This window comes from Ctenopharyngodon idella, chromosome 8 (assembly GCF_019924925.1).
Source record: "Ctenopharyngodon idella isolate HZGC_01 chromosome 8, HZGC01, whole genome shotgun sequence".
Classification (NCBI taxonomy): domain Eukaryota; kingdom Metazoa; phylum Chordata; class Actinopteri; order Cypriniformes; family Xenocyprididae; genus Ctenopharyngodon; species Ctenopharyngodon idella.
In genome coordinates, this window is record NC_067227.1 from 21,917,135 (window position 1) to 21,942,819 (window position 25,685).

The 25,685-nt window shown below is 37.5% G+C and overlaps 1 protein-coding gene across 3 annotated transcripts; it reads left to right on the forward strand.

Moving 5' to 3' along the window:
* The first annotated feature begins 6,620 nt into the window (after window positions 1-6,620).
* si:dkey-164f24.2 (calphotin) lies at window positions 6,621-21,680 on the forward strand. Of its 3 annotated transcripts, XM_051904183.1 has the most exons (12): window positions 6,625-6,837; window positions 8,928-9,269; window positions 13,793-13,840; window positions 14,189-14,224; window positions 14,843-15,148; window positions 15,875-15,913; window positions 19,218-19,298; window positions 19,424-19,516; window positions 19,614-19,721; window positions 19,885-19,929; window positions 20,047-20,137; window positions 20,241-21,680. In XM_051904183.1, the coding sequence occupies exons 1-11, from the start codon at window positions 6,793-6,795 to the stop codon at window positions 20,125-20,127; spliced, it is 1,224 nt and encodes a 407-aa protein (XP_051760143.1). In that variant the 5' UTR covers window positions 6,625-6,792; the 3' UTR covers window positions 20,128-20,137; window positions 20,241-21,680. The 3 variants fall into 3 exon arrangements, with proteins under 3 accessions (XP_051760144.1, XP_051760143.1, XP_051760145.1); XM_051904184.1 differs by lacking the exon at window positions 15,875-15,913 and having other exon boundaries at window positions 6,621-6,837; XM_051904185.1 differs by lacking the exons at window positions 6,625-6,837; window positions 8,928-9,269 and adding an exon at window positions 10,638-10,881.
* Window positions 21,681-25,685: the final 4,005 nt, after the last annotated feature.

Here is a 25,685-nt window from a genome sequence, read left to right on the forward strand (position 1 = left end):
AAAACTAAATTCGAGTGGTTTTTGATTTTACTGCTTTGTTTCAATGCATGTCTCTGAACAGCCAACTGCTACAAGGTCTGAACCTAACAAACACACTCATTGGTGTCCTTACCAGATTTAGGGAAGAACCAATAGCCATGATGGCAGATATGGAGTCGATGTTCTATCAGGTGAGGGTTCCTGAGGAGGACGCAGGTCTGCTTCGCTTTCTTTGGTGGCCAGAGGGCAATTTGAATGCACCTATAGAAGAACTTAGGATGATGGTGCACTTATTTGGAGCCGCTTCGTTACCTAGCTGTGCCTCTTGTGCATTGAAAAGGATAGAAAAGAAGTAGCATCTCCAAAGACTGTTGAAACAGTTATACACAATTTTTACGTGGATGTCTGCTTGAAATCTATGTCTACAGAACAAGAAGCTATTGACTTAGCAAGTGATGTTTGGAAGTTGTGTGCTGAAGGAGGCTTCTGCTTAACCAAGTGGATAAGCAATAGTAGGAAAGTACTATTGTCCATTCCAGAAGAACAAAGCGCCAGTGGAGTAAAGTATCTTGACTTGGATCAGGATTCTCTGCCCATCGAGAGAGCACTCAGCATGCAGTGGAGTACAGAAACCTTCACATACAACATCAAGGATGGGAGAAGCCAATGAGTAGAAGAGGTATTCTCTCAGTTGTTAATTCAATTTATGACCTTCTTGGTTTTCTGGTGCCACTCATCCTACCTAAATTTGTCCCTCAGAATGAGCTACCACCTGCATTGAAGTACTGTATAGTCACACTATAGCAAACCTCTCCCACATATTCTGCTGTTCTAACTGCCTGATTTACGCCATTGGTGTAAACAGCAGTGTGTGCTAATAGAAAAGAAATTAACGCTTTTACACCATCTTGCTGATAACATTTCTTTAGTCATTTGGCAATAGGAGCCATACAAGCCTGGAAATGAGCACCCCCTGCTGGCCTCACTAAAGCATTTTCCAATGACAAACAAATTTCTTCAACTAAGGTCCATGTCACAGCCTGGCTCAAGCCCGCTTAGCTTCAGAAGTGTGCTAGGCTTTGGCCATGGAAGGCTATTTCCAAAGTCACATTAAAAGGGGTCCAAATTAAGGGGCAGCGCATCCTGAGTGGCTCAATTTGTCCCTCAGAATGAGCTACCACCTGCATTGAAGTACTGTATAGTCACACTATAGCAAACTTCTCCCACATATTCTGCTGTTCTAACTGCCTGAATTCCACCATTGGTGTAAACAGCAGTGCGTGCTAATAGAAAAGAAATTAACGCTTATACACCTTCTTGCTGATAAAATTTCTTTAGTCATTTGGCAATACAGCTACTGTAGTGAATAAACCCTTATCAGAATGTGCTACCACTTTAAATTATGAGGTCACATTAATTATTAAAGTGGCAATTAATGACCACAGCAAGTCAGGACCTCGGTTTAAAGGATGGGTCTCCTGCCTCTATCACTGCACTCTGACTTTAGGAGCCATACAATCCTGGGAGTGAGCACCCCCTGCTGGCCTCACTAAAGCATCTTCCAATTACAATCAAGTTTCTTCACAAAAGGTCTCCCATCCATGTCACGACCTGGCTTGAGCCCACTTAACTTCAGAAGTGAGTTAGGCTTTGACCACGGAGGGCTACGGCCACACTGCTTTCTGAAGTCACATTAAAAGGGGTCCAGATTAAGGGGCAGCGCATCCTGAGTGGCTCAATTTGTCTCTCAGAATGAGCTACCCACGTAGAAGGCGACGTTCTCGTGACCTTGTGCAATGTTCCCTAAAAGTTCTCTAAAGGTGATGAAAATTCTGAACCTTTACAGAACATTAGGGACGTTCCTAAAATGTCCTCTTTTGGTAATGAAAGTGTTGCAGTTCAAGGTTCCTTATATGACTTTAGGGGGACATTCCATTTTGGTTATTTTATGGTCACATAAGAACATTACAAAGAGGATATTTGGGACATTAACAGAACGTCCCCACACGGTCCTCTGTTGGTCATTTAATAACGTTCCCGATATGAGTTTAGGGGGACGTTCTATTTTGGTTATTTTATGGTCGTGAGAACGTTACAAAGAGGACATTTGGGAACAGAACGTCCTATAGTAATAGTCTCCTAAACATTCCCAGAACGTTCCTGAATGTTCCATGAAGGTCCACCAAATAACGTCCCCCAACCCTTAAAAAAACTCCACATTGGGACCGTCTTTAAACATTCTTGGAACGTTACCAGATGGAGGGTTAGATGTTGATGTTTTATAGAAAATAATAAAGTTTGAAGTCACCGTTATGGAGGTGAGCATTTGCTTTAGAGGGGCTCTTGATTCTTGACATTTTAACATTAGATTATCTTTGGCTGCTTTGACTGTGTTTTCAAAACACGCTTGTTATCAGATGAGTTTGTTTATTCAATGATGGTGATTCAATCATCATGAAGTGTCCTGATTCACTGATCCTCTCCTGAGTCTAAACTCTGTCTGTTAACTGTTAGTTTGGTTTTCTTACTATGAGTTTTTTTTGTAAAGTTCATTATACAGACAGAGTTTTGAGCTGTGCCTTTCAGACTCACACAGACATCATGAATCAACGTATGAACCTCAACAATGGTGACAATAAACAAAAATCTTTTTTGTGACTTTAGTAGCTTGTTTTGTGATGCTCAAAGTTAATCTGTTTATCTGAAAATTTTGTCACCATTGTTGAGGTTCATACGCTGAATCTTGATGTCTGTGTGTGTTTACAAGATCCTGTCTGACTAATTTCTGCACTATGACAAAAACATTCAAAATATCAAAGCAGGACAGGATTTTATGCAGTATTTTAGGGCTACCATAATGTGTTAGAAATACAATATTCAGAGATCAGTGAACAAGGCACTCAGTGACATTGATTAAATCATCAACAATATGTAATCAAATTCCTCTGATCAGATTTTTTTTTTTTTAATAAATGTACTTTAAAAGTTACAACAATTGGAGAAAAATTAAAGTTAAAATGTCAAGGATCAGGAGCCCAACTAAAGCAAGCGCTTACCTCCATAACGGTGACTTCAAACTTTATTATTTTCAATAAAACAGCAACACCTCATTAAGAAGTTTTGAATTAAAGAAATAAAGTCAGAGTGGTTTGTAATAAGTGAAGATGCTGAGCTCTAGAGAGCTCTGTTCGTTTTTAATGTTCTGTTTCTGTTATCTGAGTTTTGTGAGGTTACCATTGTGCTGAAGAGTAGAGTCTGTGCTTCAGTCAGTGATGAGCCAGAAACATTAATGTTATGCTGTTGCTTTATTTGAAACAGTAGTTGTATAGCTGTTGATGCAGTAGTTTAATTATCTCGTGTGTGTTGTTGTCAGCTTATGGCTTACTGCAAGAGATTTGCATTTTAAAGAAAAGGTTTCATAAAAACAATTGAGGAATAACCTGTAAAGTGCATCTGTTTTTTTGTAAAACATTTAAGAAAAAATTGTTTTTGTTTGAACAGCCTCTTTTGCTAGTCAATTTGGCTCTAATTTTTTATCAATTCTTTTGACAAGGGTAGCAGGGACGTTCTGGGAACATCACAAATAAAATATGGTTCCCTAAATGTTCTGTGAAGGTCCGCCAAATAACGTCCCCCAACCCTTAAAAGAACTCCACATCATGACCATCTCTGACCGTACTGGGAACGTTACATCCTTAACAACAGCAGTGCGTGCTAATACAAAAGACATTAATGCTTTTACACCATCTTGCTGATAACATTTCTTTAGTTAATTTGCAATAGGAGTCATACAAGCCTGGAAATGAGCACCCCCCTGCTGGCCTCACTAAATGAGCTACCACCTGCATTGAAGTACTATATAGTCACTCTATAGCAAACCTTTCCCACATATTCTGCTGTTCTAACTGCCTGATTTCTGCCACTGTTGTAAACAGCAGTGTGTGCTAATAGAAAAGAAATTTTACACCATCTTGCTGATAACATTTCTTTAGTCATTTGGCAATAGGAGCCATATAAGCCTGGAAATGAGCACCCCTTGCTGGTCTCACTAAAGCATCTTCCAATTACAATCAAGTTTCTTCACAAAAGGTCTCCCAGCCATGTCACAACCTGGCTTGAGCCCATTTAGCTTCAGAAGTGAGCTAGACTTTGACCATGGAAGGCTATGGCCAAACTGCTTTCTGAAATCACATTAAAAGGGGTCCAAATTAAGGGGCAGCGCATCCTGAGTGGCTCAATTTGTCCATCAGAATGAGCTACCACCTGCATTGAAGTATGGTCACACTATAGCAAACCTCTCCCACATATTCTGCTATTCTAACTGCCTGATTTCCAGCAATGGTGTAAACAGCAGTGTGTGCTAGCCTAAGGGTTTTTTTTTTTTTTTTTTGTAAATTGTTTTTGTGTGTGGATTAAGTGATGTTGATATAAGAGATGTTGACTGTTGTAAACATCTCGTCTGACAATAAAGTGCTATATCATATATCATATCATATCTTATATCATATCATATCATATCATATCATATCATCAATCTGTGTAAATAGGAGTGGTTAAGGTAGCCTTGGGGGTGGCGGAATGCTTAGCATAGCAGATAACATTCCACAGCAATACCATTTACCAAAAAAGAGCTGTAGATAAAATAGAAAATAGGATAAAAAGCAGAAAGTAATTTCCTTTTCCATCAATCAGGTTTGATGAAAGAAAACCTCACGCAGTAAGTAAATGCACATTATAGAACGCAATATTTTTAATAGTACTTCATTTGTTTATGCTTTAAGAACATCCTACAAAAATTAAGAACATTATTAGCAGCAGCAACAATAAGTGCATACTCAGTATTTTGTTTAAACCTAAGTCTGCAAGTTTAAACAAACATTTCTTCAATCCTCAGGGGGTGAAGCATGTAAAATGACACCACTGCAGTTTAGGCTTCACTCTTCAGGGGTCAACGGGTTTGAGGATGACTGAAACCTTTTCATATACTCCTGCTATTCAACTATGCAGCTTGCTGTGAAGACCATATAGGTTTCCATAACAAATTACCCATTTAAAAATGTCAAAATGACCGTGAATGGCAAAACCTTTGACTGAATTCATATCTGTGTTGATCTATAATGACCCAAATAATGGCACTCATTTCCCAGCCGTACTTATGAAAACAATCTGCTGATTCTAACGAAGTTTCAAGGCAAAATTTCCATTTTCACCCTCTTAACCAGGGTGTCAGGGTGTTTTTATTTTCAAATGAATATGTTAGTCATCCACACCATTTAAGTGACTGAGGACAGCTCACTTCAACCATTATTTTTTCAGTAATTCTAGTGAGAAAAATAGGTCACAATTAGCATAAAAAGGTTTGTCACTTTACAACTGAGTATACAACAGTATATAAAATGAAATGTGCATGATTTCCACATCTGTTGTACAGTTTGGATGGTGTGCATCTGTATTTGGGGAAAATGGACCAGAAAATACATCTAATCTGTTTTCTTTTTACAAGTTCTGCTAGTTATGTAACTCAGCCTATCACAGCTCAACTCTAGTTCTTCAGGCACATGCTTTCTCTGCAAGGGGTATTTGGGTATTTGTGTGTGTGTGTGTGTGTGTGTTTTCATGATTTATGAGGACACAAATTTGTATAATGACATGGGTATTACACTGGTATTACGACTTAAACATGAAATATGAGATTTCATGAGTCCTCATATTTAAAATAGCTTTAAAAACATACTAAACAATTTTATTAAAAATGTAAAAATGCAGAATGTTTTCTGTGATGGGTAGGTTTAGGAGTAGGGGTAGTGTAGGGGGACAGAATGTACAGTTTGTACAGCATAAAAACCATTACGCCTATGGAATGTCCTCACTAAGATAGCAAAACAAACCTGCGTGTGTGTGTGTGTGTGTGTGTGTGGTGGCTGGAAGAAAGAGAGCAGGAATGTATGTATTCCAGACTGGAAACTTTGTGTAGGCTCCATCGAAGATCTTCATGTGTAGATAAAATAGAACTTGGATCAGGTTTGTCTGCTAAACTTATAGTTTATAGTACAAGTGTATCTGTGTACATACGTATAAATAATGCACAGACCTTCCTATATGTTTTCAAACTTAGTGGAATAGCGGGTAACACTTTATTTTACAGTGTCCTTGTTACGCGTAATAAATTATGCTTAATTACATGCAACCACTGTTGGATGTAATGCATTACAGAGTAATTAATTACTGTAATTTAATTACTTTTCCCTTGAAAAAAGTGAAGGGATTACTCTTAATTTTTTTTTTTTTTGTAATTTAATTAACCTACAGTTTCTTTTGATGTAATTGCATTAAATAGTCTACTATATAGAGTATAGAACAATTCTAAAATAATAGTGAATTTAACATCAAAATGTAATGTCTAATGTTGTAGCATATGTTTATGTTATGTTTGTACTTAAAAATATAACACACACAGTATAATCACACTGTAACAAGGACACCTAAAAATAACGTGTAACCGAGTAATTTTAAAACGTAACTTGAATTGAGTTAAAAAAATGTTATGTAACCTTTCAAAGAGCTGTGGGGGTCTGCCCACTTCATGTCATCATGATCATGAAGACTGATGCTGAGGTGCGTAGACTTCCCCCTATAGGCAGACACGGAGATGAAAAATTCAACGCGCCTTTAAATAGAACCATATTGTCATTCTGACTGCTGTTATCTGACTGCGACAGTGGCGACGGATCCGCTCGTCCTCTAGTGCCTCACTGCGCAACCGAAGAAATCCACTTTATATTCTTTCATAAAGTATATTCTAGCTTAGTAAACATGCCTAGCAAGAGAAAGAAGAACAAGCGCCGAATGAGAAGAGTGGTGAGTACATTTACTTCCACACTTGTTTTTTTTATGAAGATTCAGTGTCCTGCAAACACCTATGACTTTATATTTATAGCGTACAAACAGATCCCTACCTCTTTAGTTTTCTACTTTTAACTGCCAGCTATATGGGGCTTTATATGACTTATATGAGAGTCTTTTTATTAATGTTGTTTATTTAGCATATTATTACTGTGAATCTATCATACCAGAGCAGTTACATTTAGTAAGCTGTCGTCATAGGTTTATAATTTTCTGTTCTCAGACCATTGGTTCATGCCCATATGAAGAATTAGTTGATTCTATCTGACATTGTTACTTTTAGTTGATTCTATTGATAAATGCAACACAGCGAGTAGCGGCATGTAGTAGGGGGTGTGTCCCATATAGGAACCAGTACAGATATGCACCCGAATTGCACACATCCCACTTTGTACTATCTCTAATAACAGATCAGATGGATAGATAGATAGATAGATAGACATTGTCCTGAAAAAGTGTTGCTTGGATTATTATAATGATAATTTTCTGACTTTATTGCCCCTTCTATGTTATACTCTGTCACTTTGTCTGATAATAATAATAATACCAGAATCATAATTAATCTGTTTTTGCATTTTCCATGGGTGTTTTTGCCTATAAAATGTGTTTTTGGTTTGTTTTGGGGCCTTTTTTTCTTTGTTCTGTCTGTGCAGCAAACCAAATCATGCCTTTTGACCCACCCCCCAAAACTTAAATGGACTTTGTTGATTTTGGCATATCCCATGGGCCGGTCTGATTCCAAACATGGTAGAGGGTACATTCCTACAGAGGCAGTTGGTCCAGAGACCACCAGAAAAAAAATTGCATATTGGTTTTATTTATAACTGTCCCATTATAAATCCATTGATTTTTAATAAGTGTATTTTTGAAAAGTAATTTAGTTTACATTCTGTCATTGCAAAGGAATCTTGCACTATATTGACCATGCCTCACCACTCTAAGACATATTTGTCCTCTGTGACCAATGACGTAATGAAATACACACAATTTGTGCATCTGAACACTGTACTCTTTGTATGAATTTTACAGCAGTTTTTTTAAGTGCATATCATTAAAATCTCACCCTATTCATTCTGCTTAGCTGAACATGTAACCGAATAATGCTCAGTTGCTGTCCCAAAACCCTGGCATGCAGTCATATCAACAGAACTGCCTTTCACACAAGTACAGAAATAGAGGGGTATCTATTATCTCTCTAGCTGTTAAGCCCCTCAGATACAGCCGGTCCTAAACAGGGCACATTTCTCCATCTCTAATCATCCCGGTAAAATAAGAAATGGTGAGTACTGGGGGGTGAGTGCATTCCAACACTCTGTTTGTTGCTTACCAGAACTTCAAAACGGAAGGAACATCTTTTTAAAGTCAGCTGCCAGATCCAGTTAACTCAATTTTTGCATCTGTAGGCTCATGCACATGCATCTTTCAGGTTTTTCCTGTTTGTGTAAGAATGAACAGCCTTGAAGCAAAATGTGCTTTTTTCTTAACCACCTCCTCTGTTCCCCCAAATGGAAGACCGTTTATTTTGTTATGCTGGCCTGTTTCATGGACTTGGGCCCATGTTTTGCCTGATTTGGCTTTGTCTGTGCTGATGCTGGTCTTCACACATGGTTGCATAATTTGGCCTTAACTGTGCTGGCAACTGTACACCCCATACGTGCACAATGAGAGCTTAAATTCTTTTGAGGCCTATGTAAACCGCACTGGCCAGCCCCTGCTTTTGGATAATGAAGCTGTGAGTGTGATTATAATGCGATTATGGTTCTATTATGATGTGATTAGCATTTTTGTCTGTTCTGTTTAGCCCCATCCAGAGCTCCGAGGGGTGCTGACTCTTCCAGCTCGCTTGACTAGACATGTCTGAATCAATTGGATTCAGCCATTTTTGCCATAAGACGGCCAACTTTTGTTAACTTATATAAGCTCTCAGTGAAGTCGTTAAACCCCGTCTAATACCAGTATGTGGTCAACTGAACTAAAGATCAAAAATAAATTGGTTCTGATTTCAAATCTTAACTATTTCTCATTCTTTCATTTGTTTTGAGCAGCAGGCCCAGAGAAGGGCCCTGGAGGAGCAGTACGCCTCCGCTGGAAAGGGAACTCCAGGAGTGTGTGCTGTCTCTGCCCCAGTTCCTGCACGGGTTCCAGTTGCTAAAACTTCAGAGTGTCCTGTTTCGGTTCCAATTCCCCTGGCGGTGGTCGCTCCAGTTGACATTCCCGCTGAAGATCCTCCTGTAGAACCGGTTGTGTTAGAGGTCCCAGTAACGGATGCTGTTAAAGACGAAGTGGTGAAAGCTGCAGAGGACCTAGGACAAAGCCTAGTGGAACCTCCAGCAGAAGAGCCAGCTGTGATTGAAGGAGATGAAAGTGTCACCGTTCCATTATCAGAGGTAATGTAAATGTGAACTGCCTTTTTTGAGGTTAATTATATTTAATAATTAGCAAGTGCACACAGAAATTTTGTAGGAATTAGCAATCATTACAGTGGACTCAAGGAGTATGTAATTCATCATGCAGATGTTACTGTTGTGACCAATATGAAAGTATGATCCTGACAGTAATGGCTGCTTGCAGCCAGGATTGAAGATGGGGGTGTGGTCACCTATGCAATGTAGGAGAGGAATATTTTAGTAAGTGAACATTGTGTACAGCATGCCTGGAGCCACAGCAGACTCTTCCAATCCGATGTTTTATTGAAAACGAGATTATAAGTTTTTCTGAATGGTGCAACTTTTTTAGCAACAGTATTTAAACTTGTTGTCGTTGGAATTCAGTTAGCTCTGTAGGATTTTATCTGGTGGCCTGTGTTGAATATTTGAGATTAGATATCCACACATATTGTGTCTGTAGAGACCTGTAAAGCGATTGCAGTTTCAACCGAAGGGGACAAGGGAACACGATTCAACCAATGAAACCCCAGAAAGTAATTGTGCTGAGGGGAATGATGATGATGAAATTTTTTGTACCAGGCCCAACAATTACTTACTGAGCATAAAGGTGTGGTCACAAATTTTTATGAACAAAATCCAGTCATTTCAATAGGAATCCACTCAATCAGGAATTTCACATGGGGGCAAAAGATTTCCCAATAGCAGATTTTGCAGCAGTTTCAAGTTGGTCACATTAATTTTGACCAAAAGAAAGCTGCTTGGTTTGAAAGGGACTTCTGTGTCAGCTGTGCTTCATACTTCGCTAAACTACTGACAACAGACAATGGTCTTTTTTTCACACAAAATTTTACTAATGTGACTGCAACTGCTAACAGGCTTGTAGTTTTACACCAACAGCTGCACAAACAGAGCTGCACCTCTAAAATAAAGAGATTTTAACATTACTACACTGCATATTTCCTTGGATAATGACTATAAATTATAAAATGGTTATTGGGAGTGTGCCACTGAGAATTATTACAAACTTGAACCTCATGAAATCTAATTTACCTGAGGAGTGGAACCACATTTATTCAAATAGCCATTAATCTACAGTAGTCTAATCCAACAGAACCCAAACTGCAAATGTAGCTATAAACCGCTTAAAATTTTCTGAACAGAAAACTATACTTTCTGTGTTGCATGACATCAGCAAGATGGGTGTTTTTTACATTATTGTGCATATATATGTGTACAAATATGCAAGCTGACACTCTTCCCAAACGATACCATAATAATATATAGTCACTCCTCACCCTCCTGTGCCTCACCCTCCCTCCTGTTTTTTGAAGGGAAGCCAAGCCCTTAAAGCCCACCCTTCTTTTCCTGTGAGCTTTGCTTCAGCCTCTCCTGTCCTTTCACAGACATCACAAGTGCTTGGGTTGGACATCCACACACTGAGAGTGGCACGGGGCAGGGCCAGTGAGAAAGGAACATACTCTTGCAGTGAGTGTCAGTTTAAGGGCTGAGATTACTGGAGTGTCAGGTCTGTGTCGCCATGGGGCTCATTCTCAGTTGGCTTCGAGGCCCTCGGGAGCCCGTTGACTTGCTGGATGTCTCTGTGGAAACGCAGGTGAGCTCTCACCTCAATGGATGGAGGCTTGTTGAAGGGGTTTAGCTGATGGAGAAAGAACATTTTGTACTGTCTGTACCCCCCCCCCCCACCTTCCTGTAGCTTTCTTTCTCTTTGTCTTTTTTGTAGGGCTCAAGTGGGCGTTGCAGTGGCTGGTGTGTTAGACATTTTGGAGGAGGAGCTTAAATTTGTATGTGTGATTTGCTGAATGCACATAGGTGGGTGGAGGCGAGGAATGTGCTTAGGTCGGGTACATGGCCTAGTCATGCATGCTAATGAGGGGTTGTGGCACATTTAAATTATTTGTTGATAAATTTAAGTGTAGGGATTGCCTAGTAAAATTAGAACCGTAAAAGTAATTTTTTTTTGTATTCACTAATAACTGGCATTGTTTTGTTTAATTGTTATTTAATCTATTGAAGAAAGAATGTGAAGCAGATATCTGACTGAAGGCTCATTTATAACCACATGCACATGCTCAGCTCTGAGGAGGCGTGGTGGCCAACAGAATCTCCTTTGTCTCTTTTAACAACTATCTTTGGGACAACAGTTGTATGTGTTACTGTGTATGTCTTTGTGTGGTTTACACAATACTTTTAAGTGAAATGTCATTCTGCAGATGGAGCATCTATGATGTGAGCATACATTAAACAGAATTTTGTAATTCGTTACCATGGTTATTATAGTTTTGAGTTTATTTCAGTTTTATTAATCTAATTTAGTTATCACTCTGTCATTGTTTTTTTCCCCCATAGTTTTCTAGTTTTAATACATAGTTCTGTCATGAAACTCTGATGGCGCAGGCTGATGGGTCTTAACGCGAGCTGAGGATAATTACAGCTTTAACTACTGGCGCAATCTGATTGGTCCATGTTACATCTGCAGCCAATGAGCTTGTTGCTCACACAATTAAATGGCTGGTTACATTCATTAAAGCAGGTTGCAGCGTGATTCAAAGTTCCTCTAAAACCCTCCACCTTCCCCAGCTCCACCTGTATAGATCTGCTATGGGTTATTGATATATGCTATTTGTGCAGCAGCACTTTGTCTTACTCGCAGCAGCGTATTGGTGTATGTACTGGCAGTAGCAAGTTCCTGTACTTGCTCTGCAGCAGCAGCAATAATCATCAGCATCAATAATCTACAACAACAGCAATAATCTACAGCAGCAGCAATTCAGCAGCAGCGTAGCAGATCTGTTTCGCCAAGACCAAATACATTAACATTGTCATGTCCATTACCATGTTAACAATCTTTCATTTAGTTATGCCAGCTTTTTATTTTAGTTAACAAGTTTTTATTTAATTTCCATTAATACACTGGGCTCAATTTCTCTGTAGACATGCATGTCCATTGCATTTGAAATATCTATATCTAAAAATGTTTATATGAAATATACCATATGATTATATGAAATTTATCAAACTATATGGAACACTTTTTGCACAAATGCATTCATATTTTCATCTATTTTTGCTCATAGTTCTACAATTTTAGCTAGTTTCATTACAACCTTAAGGGGTACTTCACCAGAGTCAAATACCGCCTTGCTTTAGAAGGAAATACTTCTTAGCAAACTTTTAGTCATAATGGCTTCAACTTGTATTGTTCCTGGGTGCATGAATTCAAAGAGTAAACGTTTAGTGGGAGAGAGTTACTTTTGGTTTCCAGTGAAAGATCTAGCGTGTTGTAGGCAGTGGCTAAACCTCCCAACCTCCTGAAGCAAAATGTTGTTGCGTACAGGAAAGCTGTTGCCATAGTGTTCCATTATATCATAATGCAGTTTATGATATAGAGTAGACAAAGTACAATACAACTTTCAGTGATGAACCTACAATAACTGTTCTGTTAATAACCCTTTGTCAATCCGACTGTCAGTTGGTGGGGATTCAAAAATGCGATAGTATAATCTGTAGTTTTCATGAGGAGTTTTGCGTCAACCGGGCCGGTGGATTTTTGCTGACAAATAAACGTGAATTTCTCGGTCCAGGTAACACGAAGAATGAGTAAACATTGTTCATTTACATGAAACAACTGAAATTGTAACAATACAAAGCGGGTTGAAAATCAGCGAAGTTACACTTTAAGTGAGGCTCACCGAAAAGAGAAACTTAATTTCTGTATTCTGATACGTATAGAAGCCCATTTTTACCACAAAAGAAAAAAAAAATCATGCTATTTAAATGATGACTTTATGACATAACTATGACTTAGTATCTCATAATTATGAGATTAGACTTTTTTGCCATAAATATGCCTTTTATTTCATAATTTAGACTTTTATGTCATAAATATGCCTTTTAATTCATAATTTAGACTTATGTCACAATTATGAGTTACCAAAGAATGATTTTTTTTGTTCTTATAGGAAATTGACTTCCATAGACACATGCATTGTAGAGTTCATTTTACATAATAACAGTGGAAGATCTCAGAACATTCTGGCACACTTTGTTTCTTAAATTAGCCATGGAAGATTTTGTTCTGCTCCCACAGGGGGCGTTTGGAACACTTACCTTCTGTGAGGAAGTGCTGTGAGAAGGCTATGCACTTACAAGTGTTCTGTACTCTGTGCAGAGACTGGCAAAGTAATGTAGAGCACATCAATATTAAATCCTACTCAATATTTCAACAACACGGCATATGTTGTACTCATATGTTACACTTTACTCTGCAACGAACATACATTATTAACATTTAGCACTGCAATTTTTCCCCGTTTCTCACCATATGGTAGTGTTACTTTTTCTAAAACTAATTTGTGGTTAGAGAGTCGTTGGCGTGATGGGACTGACATTGCAAAATGTGTGAAGTATTATTGTACTTTAAGACACTTTATGGCAGACAATAACACAATAAATCTTTAGTGTAATGTGGAGCTTTAAATTTTGTGATTTACTTTCTTTTTTAGGCCATATCATCTGTAGATGAGCCAGTGTCCATCCCTGCAAAATCTGAGGTATGGTAATTTGCTACATCCAATCAGTCCCCAGCAATTCACCACTGTATATCTATCAACACCCTTGCCTTTGGCCACACAGTGCATATGGGCTGACAAAGGTGTTTTTCCTAATTACCAGGCCTCCAGCGCCACACCTTACCTTTCAGAGTGGATTTATGTGCTTTTTCTCATAACTTTGCTTTATGAGGTGTAAAGAAAACTTATTAACCCCATTTTTTTTTTTTTTTACTAACAAAGACACTAGCTTTACACAAATATGCATATAGAATGTAGACATGAGGCTTTGTATTGGGGAATTTGTTCATTTTTTTTAACTATAACCTTTTCAAAACATGCTATTTCCAGATCCAGTTTGAGGACACTACATCTGTAGCCACAGAGGTAGATGTATATATATTTGATAATATTTTTTTTTTCTGGTTCTATTGTTTTTTTCACTACCACGAAGCAAAATGAAAATGTTTCTTTATGACCAAAATATAATTAAATCAATAGAAATGCTTCAAATATTGTAAATGCTATGCAAAATACATTTTTGTTGTGTTCAATAAATTATCTTACACGACCGTTCAAAAGTTTGGGGTCAGATTTTTATTTTAATAACAGTAAAGACTTTTAGATTGTTACAAAAAAAAAAAAAAAAAAATCAATTTCAAGTAAAATAAACAATAATAAGAAATGTTTCTTAAGCATCAAATCAGCATATGATTTCTGAAGGAGCACAGGAATAAATTGCATGTTAAAAAATAGGCCTACAATAAAATAGAAAACAGTCATTTTAAATTGTAATAATATTTCACAATACAGATTTTTTTTAGTAAATAAATGAAGTCTTGGTGAGCATAAAAAATCTTACCTACCCCATTATTTTGAATAGTAGTGTAAAACCTTGATTTACTGTAACATTTAAAGCCCAGGATCTGTAAATGTATGACCATTGTGCTTGTTTGTACATTATGTATTGCATGTTTCTTGTGTTTATATTATGTTCTGGTACAGACGCATGTTTTAGCTCAACCTGTCGAGACGGTTGGCACCGAGCATGTAGCTGAAGCTGAGCTTCCTGCTGAGGATCCTGTGGTAGAGGTGCCAGTGCCAGAGGAGACGGTGACCACAGCTGAAACTGTTGCTGCAGTTGAAACTGTGACAGAAACAGTAGTAACTGAAGTTAAGCCTGTTGCCGATGCCGCAGTAGAAGTCGACGGGCATGTTGTCGGGGTCGTGGGAGAGCCTGCCATCGAAGCCGAAGCCATAACTGTTGAAACTGAGCCTGTTGAAGTCAGCAGAGTTGCAGAAGTCACGGAGGTGCCTGACACAATACATCTTCATGGCACATTGCAATGGACTCTTTGCATGAGTGTATTTGCATGCACAACAGGTGACGTTGTCTTGTCCTTTCTGTGCACTTGTTTGGATAATTGGGCATGACATGAGCCTCTCTCTTCCCATTCTTTTTTTCATTCCCTTGGACAGTTCGGTTCATGTTTTTAAAGGGTTAGTTCACCCAAAAATGAAATTTCTGTCATTAATTACTCACCCTCATGTTGTTCTACACCTGTAAGACCTTCATTCATCTTCGGAACACAAATTAAGATATTTTGATGAAATCCGAGAGTTTTTTTTTACCCTCCATTGAAAGCAATGAAATTACCACATTCAATGTCCAGAAAAGTAGTAAAAACATTGTTAAAATAGTCAAGGTGACTACAGTGGTTCAACCTTAATGTTATGAAGCGACAAGAATACTTTTTGTGCACAAAAATAACGACTTTATTCAACAAATTTGTCTCTTTATTCAACAATTTCATTGCTTTCAATGGAGGATAAAAAAACCTCTCGGATTTCATCAGAAATATCTTAATTTGTGTTCCGAAGATGAACAAAGGTCTTACGGGTGTGAAACGACATGAGGATGAGTAATTAATGACAGAAATTTCATTTTTGGGCGAACTAACCCTTTAAGGCACACTAAACCTACTAGTGCTAGCAAATAGGATTTCTTTTAATATGATTCATCTTCCTTTTCTATAGGATATACGTGCAGAGCCTGAACCAGAAGAGTTTCCAGTGGTAATTTCTTTTGATTTGATTTAATTCATTAATAGTCCGCACCACAACTATAACGATAACGGCACAGAGATACAATATCGCTGAAATCACTTTCAGAGCTACTTTTTTTTCCAGCTGATGAACGATAACAACATTGAAAGCCGATTAGATTAGGGCATTTAAAGTGGCAGATGACAAACCTGCAGCGCACGCTTAGATTAAACAGAGCATTATCGTTCGCTGGTGTGGACGCAAATAAAGTTATCGTTATGGATATATTTATAGTAATCGTTCTTGGTTTGGGACTTTAAACATTCTCAAGTCAAGATGTGTTTTCTTAAGAAGCAAAATGACACCCAATATTGTTTTCTATATCAAATGTATCAAAATTAAGTGAGTTTTTGCTTAAGACAAGAAAAAATATCTACCAATGGGGTCAGAAAAATAATCTTGTTTTACCTTTGGATTAAGTTTATTTTTCTGATTCCATTGGCAGATTTTTTTAAGCTTAAAAAACATTATTTTGATTGTTTTTTTTTGTTGTTATTTTTTTTTCAGAAAACAATACCTAATATCTTAAGCCATTTTCCTTCTAAAGTAAATGTGTCTTGATTTAAAAATGTTTAGATATTTCTACTGGAAAATAAGACAAAAACACTGAGGAAGTGCTCAGTGTTTTTGTCTGCATAATAAAAGTCAGACGGGCTCAATGTTGTTTTAGACCCCACTGATTTTACTGACTTTTACTGGACAAAAAACAGCTAAAAACTTTCTTAATTTGAAACAGGGGCATTTCCTCTGAGGAGGCAAAGAAGGCAGTGGCTCCTCAAAATATGTATGAGAAAATAATCATTGTTACAAAAATATAACACAAATATTACAAAATGTGACATTAAAAAGTGTATAAATCACTCATTTTTCTAAAGTAACACTGTCCAACAGCAACACCCACAGGTAAAGTTACAGCAGGAGGCTCAGTCAGCTCCCTAGTTCAGTAGTCAGGGTGCTAATCAGGGAATCGGCCATATTCATTTACATGATATACTGATTCATGACCTTGGAAGCTAGGGAGCGTATTGAGACGCAGGGCATGTCTTGCCTCCCCTGATCCCTGAGTTTTAACAGACCCCCTAATGTGTGCAGCGGGTTTGATGGAGGGTAACTTAGAATGAATGGGGAAAGTCACGTGAGAGAAGGCAATGCTTCCATCGTGCTATGATTGGATGTGATCGGTTATGATTGGCTAGGATTGGTTTGTGCAATAAATCCCGCCTCTTGTTTTCGTGTGCATTCAAGACAAGTAGCGAATCAATCGGTCTGAATGAACAATTTTGCAGTTAATGCGAAGTAAGTAAAGAACTAATTAAAAAGTAAGTAAACAACTCAGTCACTTTGATATCACCGCTTTGTCAAGTCAAACTCAAACTTGAAATGGCCTGAAAATGTGATGACTGGGGGAGTTTTTAGTGAGCTTGGTGAAAATAAAGTTACATCTTTGTGTCAGTGTTTACTGAGCTTGATGACTGATGATCAGAAAACAGCTGAACATCAGTTCACAAATAATATATTATATATACAGTATCTCACAGAAGTGAGTACACCCCTCACATTTTTGTAAATATTTTATTATATCTTTTCATGTGACAACACTGAAGAAATGACACTTTGCTACAATGTAAAGTAGTGAATGTACAGCTTGTATAACAGTGTAAATTTGCCACAGCCATTAATGTCTAAACCGCTGGCCACAAAAGTGAGTACATCCCTAAGTGAAAATGTCCAAATTGGGCCCAAAGTGTCAATATTTTGTGTGGCCACCATTATTTTCCAGCACTGCCTTAACCCTCTTGGGCATGGAGTTCATCAGAGCTTCACAGGTTGCCACTGGAGTCCTCTTCCACTCCTCCATGACGACATCACGGAGCTGGTGGATGTTAGAGACCTTGCGCTCCTCCACCTTCTGTTTGAGGATGCCCCACAGATGCTCAATAGGGTTTAGGAACCCTCAGCTTCTTTAGCAAGGCAGTGGTCATCTTAGAGGTGTGTTTGGGGTCGTTATCATGTTGGAATACTGCCCTGTGGCCCAGTCTCTGAAGGGAGGGGATCATGCTCTGCTTCAGTATGTCACAGTACATGTTGGCATTTATGGTTCCCTCAATGAACTGTAGCTCCCCAGTGCCGGCAGCACTCATGCAGCCCCAGACCATGACACTCCCACCACCATGCTTGACTGTAGGCAAGACACACTTGTCTTTGTACTCTTCATCTGGTTGCCGCCACACACGCTTAACACAATCTGAACCAAATAAGTTTATCTTGGTCTCATCAGACCACAGGACATGGTTCCAGTAATCCATGTCCTTAGTCTGCTTGTCTTCAGCAAACTGTTTGCGGGCTTTCTTGTGCATCATCTTTAGAAGAGGCTTCCTTCTGGGACGACAGCCATGCAGACCAATTTGATGCAGTGTGTGGCGTATGGTCTGAGCACTGACAGGCTGACCCCCCACCCCTTCAACCTCTGCAGCAATGCTGGCAGCACTCATACATCTATTTCCCAAACACAACCTCTGGATATGACGCTGAGCACGTGCACTCAACTTCTTTGGTCGACCATGGCGAGGCCTGTTCTGAGTGGAACCTGTCCTGTTAAACAGCTGTATGGTCTTGGCCACCGTGCTGCAGCTCAGTTTCAGGGTCTTGGCAATCTTCTTATAGCCTACGCCATCTTTATGTAGAGCAACAATTCTTTTTTTCAGATCCTCAGAGTTCTTTGCCATGAGGTGCCATGTTGAACTTCCAGTGACCAGTATGAGTGAGTGAGAGCGATAAAACCAAATTTAACACACCTGCTCCCCATTCACACCTGAGACCTTGCAACACTAGCGAGTCACATGACACCAGGGAGAGAAAATGGCTAATTGGGCCCAATTTGGACATTTTCACTTAGGGGTGTACTCACTTTTGTGGCCAGCGGTTTAGACATTAATGGCTGTGTGTTATTTTGTACATTGTAGCAAAGTCATTTCTTCAGTGTTGTCACATGAAAAGATGGGGCCCTATGTTGTTTTGTTTTGGACCACATTGACTTTTACTGTATGGACAGAAAACATTCCTTTTTCAAAATATCTTATTTTGTGTTCTGCAGAAGAAGGCCAGTCAAGCAGGTCTGGAACAACATGAGAATGATTAATAATGCCAGAATTCTTATTTTTGTGTGAACTATCCATAAAGTAAAATGTTCCTTTGTAGTGGTGAAGAATTCACTTCAATAACATTTGCAATGCATGCCAAGGGGCATAGAAATAACTTGCATTCCTTTTATTAGGAAGCTGCAGTACCTACAGATGCTTTAGTGGAACCAGAGCCTGAGCAGCAGCAGCAGACAGTCCCATTGGAAGAACCTACGGTATAAAACAACTTTTTATTAACTCCTTTTGTGGGATCATCTCAAGCATTTCTGTTCAAAATCCTTTTAGATTGAAGTTTAATTTTAAACATGGTTTTTTGCCCTCGGGTTTTCACATGCTGAAGCCTTCAGTCGAGTCCACTAGTGACCCCATCGCTGAAGAATTTGTTGCGAACGAGTCAGTCGTAGCTGTTGACACAACTGTTAAAGAGGAACAGGTGAGAAGTTGGACACACCTACAATGTGCACATCAGGCATTAAATCCTATTAGCTCCTCGGATGGATCCAAATAGAATATATGGCCTTTTCCCACAGATTCCTGAAACAACAACAGATGCGCCCGAGGTTCCATCAGAGGCACTGGCAGAAACGATTCCTGCTCCTGAGCTTCTGCCTGTGCCTGTAGCAAAGGAGATTATACAAGTGAGCTTTTAACTTTTAAAATGGTTAACATGACTGCTGCATCCCATTATTCACACACACACACACACATATGATAAACATAATTTGAAGCTTTTTGTATTTTAGTGTTCTCTGACTATAAAATTCAACAGTGAAATTATAAATATATATATTTACATTTCAGGCTCAAGATGAATTCATGGCACAAGTGGAAACTGAAACCATAAAGGTATTTTTCACTTAGTATTTTTTTTTCTTATCTTTTTGTTGTATAATATACAATATTGTCACCACCCCACCAACAAATAGTATTTGTTTCAGTTAATGTTGTTTCTCATTTACATAGGACTTGGCAGTGACTGGTGGCCTACCTGTGGATGCCATCAATGGATGTCTGGGAGCTACCGAAGTTGCAATTGAAGGTTAAAGTGCCTACGGTGAGGATGCTCTTAAATAATTTGAATCAATTTAAACATGAATAAATTAAATAAGGTTAATGAGCCATGGGAACAATAAAACAACTGTTGTCTTTTTTTACAGTTGGCTGAAATATCATGCAACATTGCAAAGTGCCTTACTGTGTTGATCGTCACCTAAAATATGACAAGGATTTGTGGCTGTTCTTCGCTGATGGAGTTTTTCTAAGCTTCCGATTAATATTCTTCAGTTTCCATATGCATGTACAGTAGATTTTCAGGTGTTATACATTGCATACTTAGTAAAGAAAAATAGAGGGGTGTTGCAAATTTCTATGTTTTTACTTGGACCATTTTATAATGGGGAATGAATACTTGTTGTATTTGTTTCATTTGATAAAATGATTTGGAGTGGAGTGCTTCCTCAATAGAGCACAATTTCACTATACCATCACCACATTTTCTGTGCCCCCCTCAACCATTCACATGTGCCTTTCTCCAAATTATTAATAAAGGGAGTTTGAAAAAAAAAAAAAGTCTTCCCCCAAAATTCCTGTATTCCTGTATTTAGTTTATATGAAAATAGTACAGACTATAGACAGTAATACCTGATATTGAGATACAAGACAATGCAATTAAATAATACTCAACAAAACACTGAAAGAAGAATGACAAAGACACTCAGTAGGCTAGCCGACATGACATAAGCATCTACAGTAGCACCCCCAGTGGCCATTAAATGTAATGTTTCACAAGGAGTAACCCTGCAGTGTTGTCATAAAAGAGTTGGGCTGGGCAGTTATTCTTACAGATTAAATATGTCATGCAACTATTGAAACTGTATGGATGCAAAATCTTGACTTGTAAAGTGAAGCAAAATAACCCTTGAGCTAATGGGGATGCACTTTAGTTTATCTATCAGGACAAATGGGCAATACATTTTAAAGACACATTATTCCGCAAATTATTATGGTAAATTAATGGAAAATTTACATTTTACAAGAGTAATATCCTACCCAGGTCAAAATGCCCCATGGTAAGCTTTTCCCAACTGTCGAAGTGAAATCCACTCAATCGCCTTTGTCATGATAAATAATGTTTGTAATGTATATTGAATTCATAGAATTATTAAAGAAAAACTCCATGAATGGTAATACTAAATTGATGTAATACTAAATTGATGTCTAAACTGATGGTTTCACACTTAATTCTTAATTCTTTTGCAGTTAACGTGTCTTTTCTTCTCCATCTGTTTTTTTCTGACCCTGCTGACCCAATGAGTATTTCACTGTCCATTGGTCATGCCTTAACTTTGCAATTTCTAGTATTGCATCCTTCTGATGGGCATTTAATAATTTTTGACTTTTCAGTCTAAGTTAAATCTATTTTTTGGCTCATTTTATCTGTAAAATAAAACCAGCATATAACCTGAATATAAGGCTGTTTTCACTTAGCCTTCATGAACAATTATATATCACTTATAAATGATTAAATACAAAATGAATAGTAGTTATTAAGATTGATGTGGTTTGCAATTATTAAAAAAAAAAAAAAAAAAAAAAAAGATCAGAAAATCAAATTAACTAATAATTCTGCACACGGTGTATTTCATTGACCAGTCGTTTTCAACCTGTGGGCCGCGGCCTCAGTGATCCTCCAAGTGGGCTGCGAGATAACTTAAAATTAATTTAAATATATTAATATAATTCATTAATTTAATTATTAATACGTTACATTAAAAAAAAGCTAAATTAAAATAATTAAAAAATACATTTAAAACAAGGAACCACTTCTCTCGTACGTATTCTGTGATTGATTCGTTTAGCCCAGGCCGTTTCTCATCGTGCTGCTGTGAAATACAGACTGAACGGTGGCTCAAAACGCAAACTCTCTCAGTTGGAAAAAGAAAACCAGTGTCGCTAAAAAGGTTTTGATGGATAACGATTGTAATGAAGGTAAAGACGATTACACTGACATACAGAAGTCGTACATTAGGCATGCGCGAGTCCGTTATTATACGCAAACAAACCGCACGTGCGCTCTCTGCATGAACGCAGTTCATTATATTCGCGTAGTTGTCTAAATTAATGTACTCTAAGTGTTTTATAACGGATGTTCGCCGAACAAGCGTGTTTTGGAGACGTTTGAAAGGATCAGTGGTGTTGTATGTGTTTAATAATTTTGAATGGATCCGCGCGCAGTATTGATTCGGAGAGGAGGGGGGCCTTGGCGTAAAAAAAGGGAGACTGTCCTCCAAAAAACAAAAACAAACAAAAAAACAACAACAACGACCCTATAGGTCGATTTTCAACCACTTTATTACGACCTATATAGAGTACCTCAGGGATGACCTGTTTTTGTAGGCAAAACCCGGAAGCGAGTTAGCATTTTAGGACTTCCGGTTCCAACGCTGTAAAGTCTAAATATTTTCACGTTTTGATCTATGACATAAAACACGCCAGTTATAACCCGCTTGTGATTTTTTAAACCTTTATTGTGTCTTAAAAACGGCGGTTGCTAACAAATTGCTAAAGGGACTACTTCCTTTGGCGTGGACATTAGACATCATCATGACAAGCATTTCTCATGAAAAAGTGGATAAGTATTCATACACAGCGCAGATCATAATCAGCGAGTATGTTTTTAAATAAAGTTGTTTTCTAAATAAAGTTTGAGGAAGCTTGGTGGTGGTGACGTTGATCCGCGACCATGGTGTGCTGTAGTCATCTGACGACTTTATTTAGGCTTCAAAATGTATAAATATTGTGTTAACTTGTAAAGGTTATCTTGATAGACAAAACGTGTAAGTGTCATAACTCTTTGTTAAACACAGAGCTTATTTTTTGCGATTTTTGTCTATGGGAAAAATGCATGGGGTTTCGATCGAGGGAACCCGTGCGCCGCTAACTTCCGGGTTGGCCTACAAAAACACATCATCCCTGAGGTACTCTACTTACGTTTTAAAGTCATAAAAATAATGACAGTGTCGTGTTACGTCTGTCTTAATGAAATGACCTATGACTGTTGTTACCAATCAAAATGCGTGTTCATTTAAATGCAATGTGTGGACTTTTTACACCATTTGTTCTATTTCCATTTAGCAAAACTCATTTTTTTATTAACGACTACACCCACACCCATGGAGAACATGTTGTTCATAGACTATATAGGCTATATATACCGGTGTGTGTGTGTGTGTGTGTGTGTGTGTGAGTGTGTTCCATTAGCTCATTTAGTTAAAAAACTACGTGGAAAGCATGTCTAAAGTATTTTAAACTTTCAGATAATTTTGCTGATTAGCAGTGTTATGACTTACAAGGCCTTGTCTAATGTTCCCCATCCTGTTTTTCTGGTACACACATCAAGTATTCATTTCGATAGTTCAGGTCTTAAGAATGCCTTGCAATGATCAACATTTGGTTTTATAAGTTGGACAGCAACCCTGCTCATATGTGCAGGCTACTGATATGAGTATTCATTTTATGTCAGAGTACATTTATTGTTTTAGTTTTTTGTTAACCTACAGCATTAGTGCTCTGATGGATGGGCACCAGTATTTCAACTTTTAAAATTTATGAGTCCCACTTATTATGTATTTTAACATGGTACTTATATATTTAAAATACCTGCATGTAACTACAGGTGTAATTAATTTCTGTAATTACACATCTTGAACGAAATTGTAATAAAACTTTAAAACTGGTCAAAAATCCAACTTTTGTATCATTTAATCTTTCATTTAATCATTTGTATCATTTAATCATTTAATCTTTGCTTTCAAAAACCGGCACAAAAGTAAGATGGATAACCTGATAGCAAAACATGGATTTTCCAAATCTAGATAATTCTGATCCAGATTAAACAACTGGGCCTAGGGGTGCCCAATCCTGTTCCTTGAGATATACTTTCTTGCAAAGTTCAGCTCCAAACCTGATCAAACAAAACTGTACCAGCTAATTGAGATCTTCAGGAGCACTTGATAATTACAGACGTGTGTTTGATCAGAGTTAGATCTAAGCTCTGCAGGTAGGTAGATCTGCCTTACACCTTAACCCACCCTTAAACCTACCCGTAGCGAAACATGTCCCTAACCTTACACGTATCCCACCTCAGTAGCATTAAAATGTTTAGCAATACAACATGAACACAATAAGTACATTGTGCCTAATAATTTTTATTTAGGTACATAGTAGTTAAAGACACCAAATATAAAGTATGACCAATTAAAATTACAAACATCTCAAACATTTATCCTTTCTTCTGATAGCCATCAAACTCTGACAAGGAAACAAACGGAGACCATAACACTTGTCTTGTGAATGCTCAATTTCCTCATACAGTACAAAAGTCGAGACTTCACAATGTCTGCAGTCAGACAGTCAGCATGAATATTCGCTCTTAATAAATAAAATTTCACATTCTGAGACTGGACACTAAATCAAGGTAAGACTTGGTTTAAGCTCTTTAATTTAGACAATGCTCAGAAAGTTTAATCAAACAATCTTTCAGTTACAATATAATGAATGGTGGAACAATATGACTGTTAAAGATGTGATCTTATAATTGCTTCAACAATCAACAAGGTAAGTTCCATCCCAAGTATTTAAATAGACAATCATTGCAGATAAATCTGTATTTATACGTTTATATGGAAAATCTGGTAACACTTTACAATAAGGTTCATTAGTTAATGTATTAACTAACATGAACTAACCATGAGCAATACATTTGTTACTGTATTTACTAATCTTCGTTAACATTAGTTAATGAAAATACTGTTGTTCGTTGTTTGTTCATGTTAGTTCACAGAGTAAACTAATGTTAACAAGATTTTAATAATGTGTTAATAAATGTTGAAATTAACATTAACAAAGGTTAATAAATGCAGTATAAATGCAGTTCATTATTAGTTCATGTTAACTAATGTAGTTAACTAATGTTAACTAATGAACCTTATTGTAAAGTGTTACTGAAAATCTTTTATGGTGATAGTATTGTTTTACAGTATTTAATAGTGTTGGGGTACTTATCTGTTTACTAGTATCTGTTTACTAATATCTGTTTACACTGTCCCATTTAGTCAGAGTAATTAATGTATTTTTGCTCAAATGCCACTACCAGGTTAGAACTTATGTTTAAGTCATTTAGAAGCAGGGAATGGATTCATTCAAGTAAAAAAATGAAAAAGCATTTCTCTTTTTTTTTAATTTGGCAAACTTATAACCAAAGTTACATTATTAATTCACCCTCATAATTAGTATCAGGCTTAAAAAGAAATATACAAACATAACCCACTCAAAACAACAACAACAACAACAAAAACTTATTTATTTATTTGTTATTTGTTTGTTTGTTTGTTTGGACCTTTTTCCTAACAGATATGAAACCTGTTGCGATGATACTGAGAATCATAATCATGTTGTATGTGACTTCTTCACTGGAAATACAAAGTCATGCACAAACAATGAGTGAGGAGGTGCTTGGTGTTAATACGTGGCATGTGACGCTGGTAAGTACAATAAATGGAATGCAACAGGGAACTGTTTTTTTTTCCTTGTTTGCATTTTGC

Bases quoted from the DNA above. Each gene is read 5' to 3' on its own strand.
- si:dkey-164f24.2 (XM_051904183.1), top strand. From the start codon at position 6,793: ATGCCTAGCAAGAGAAAGAAGAACAAGCGCCGAATGAGAAGAGTG. The intron at 14,225-14,842 runs GTAGATGTATAT...GTTCTGGTACAG, and splicing joins CTACATCTGTAGCCACAGAG to ACGCATGTTTTAGCTCAACC. The intron at 19,517-19,613 runs GTGAGAAGTTGG...CTTTTCCCACAG, and splicing joins CAACTGTTAAAGAGGAACAG to ATTCCTGAAACAACAACAGA.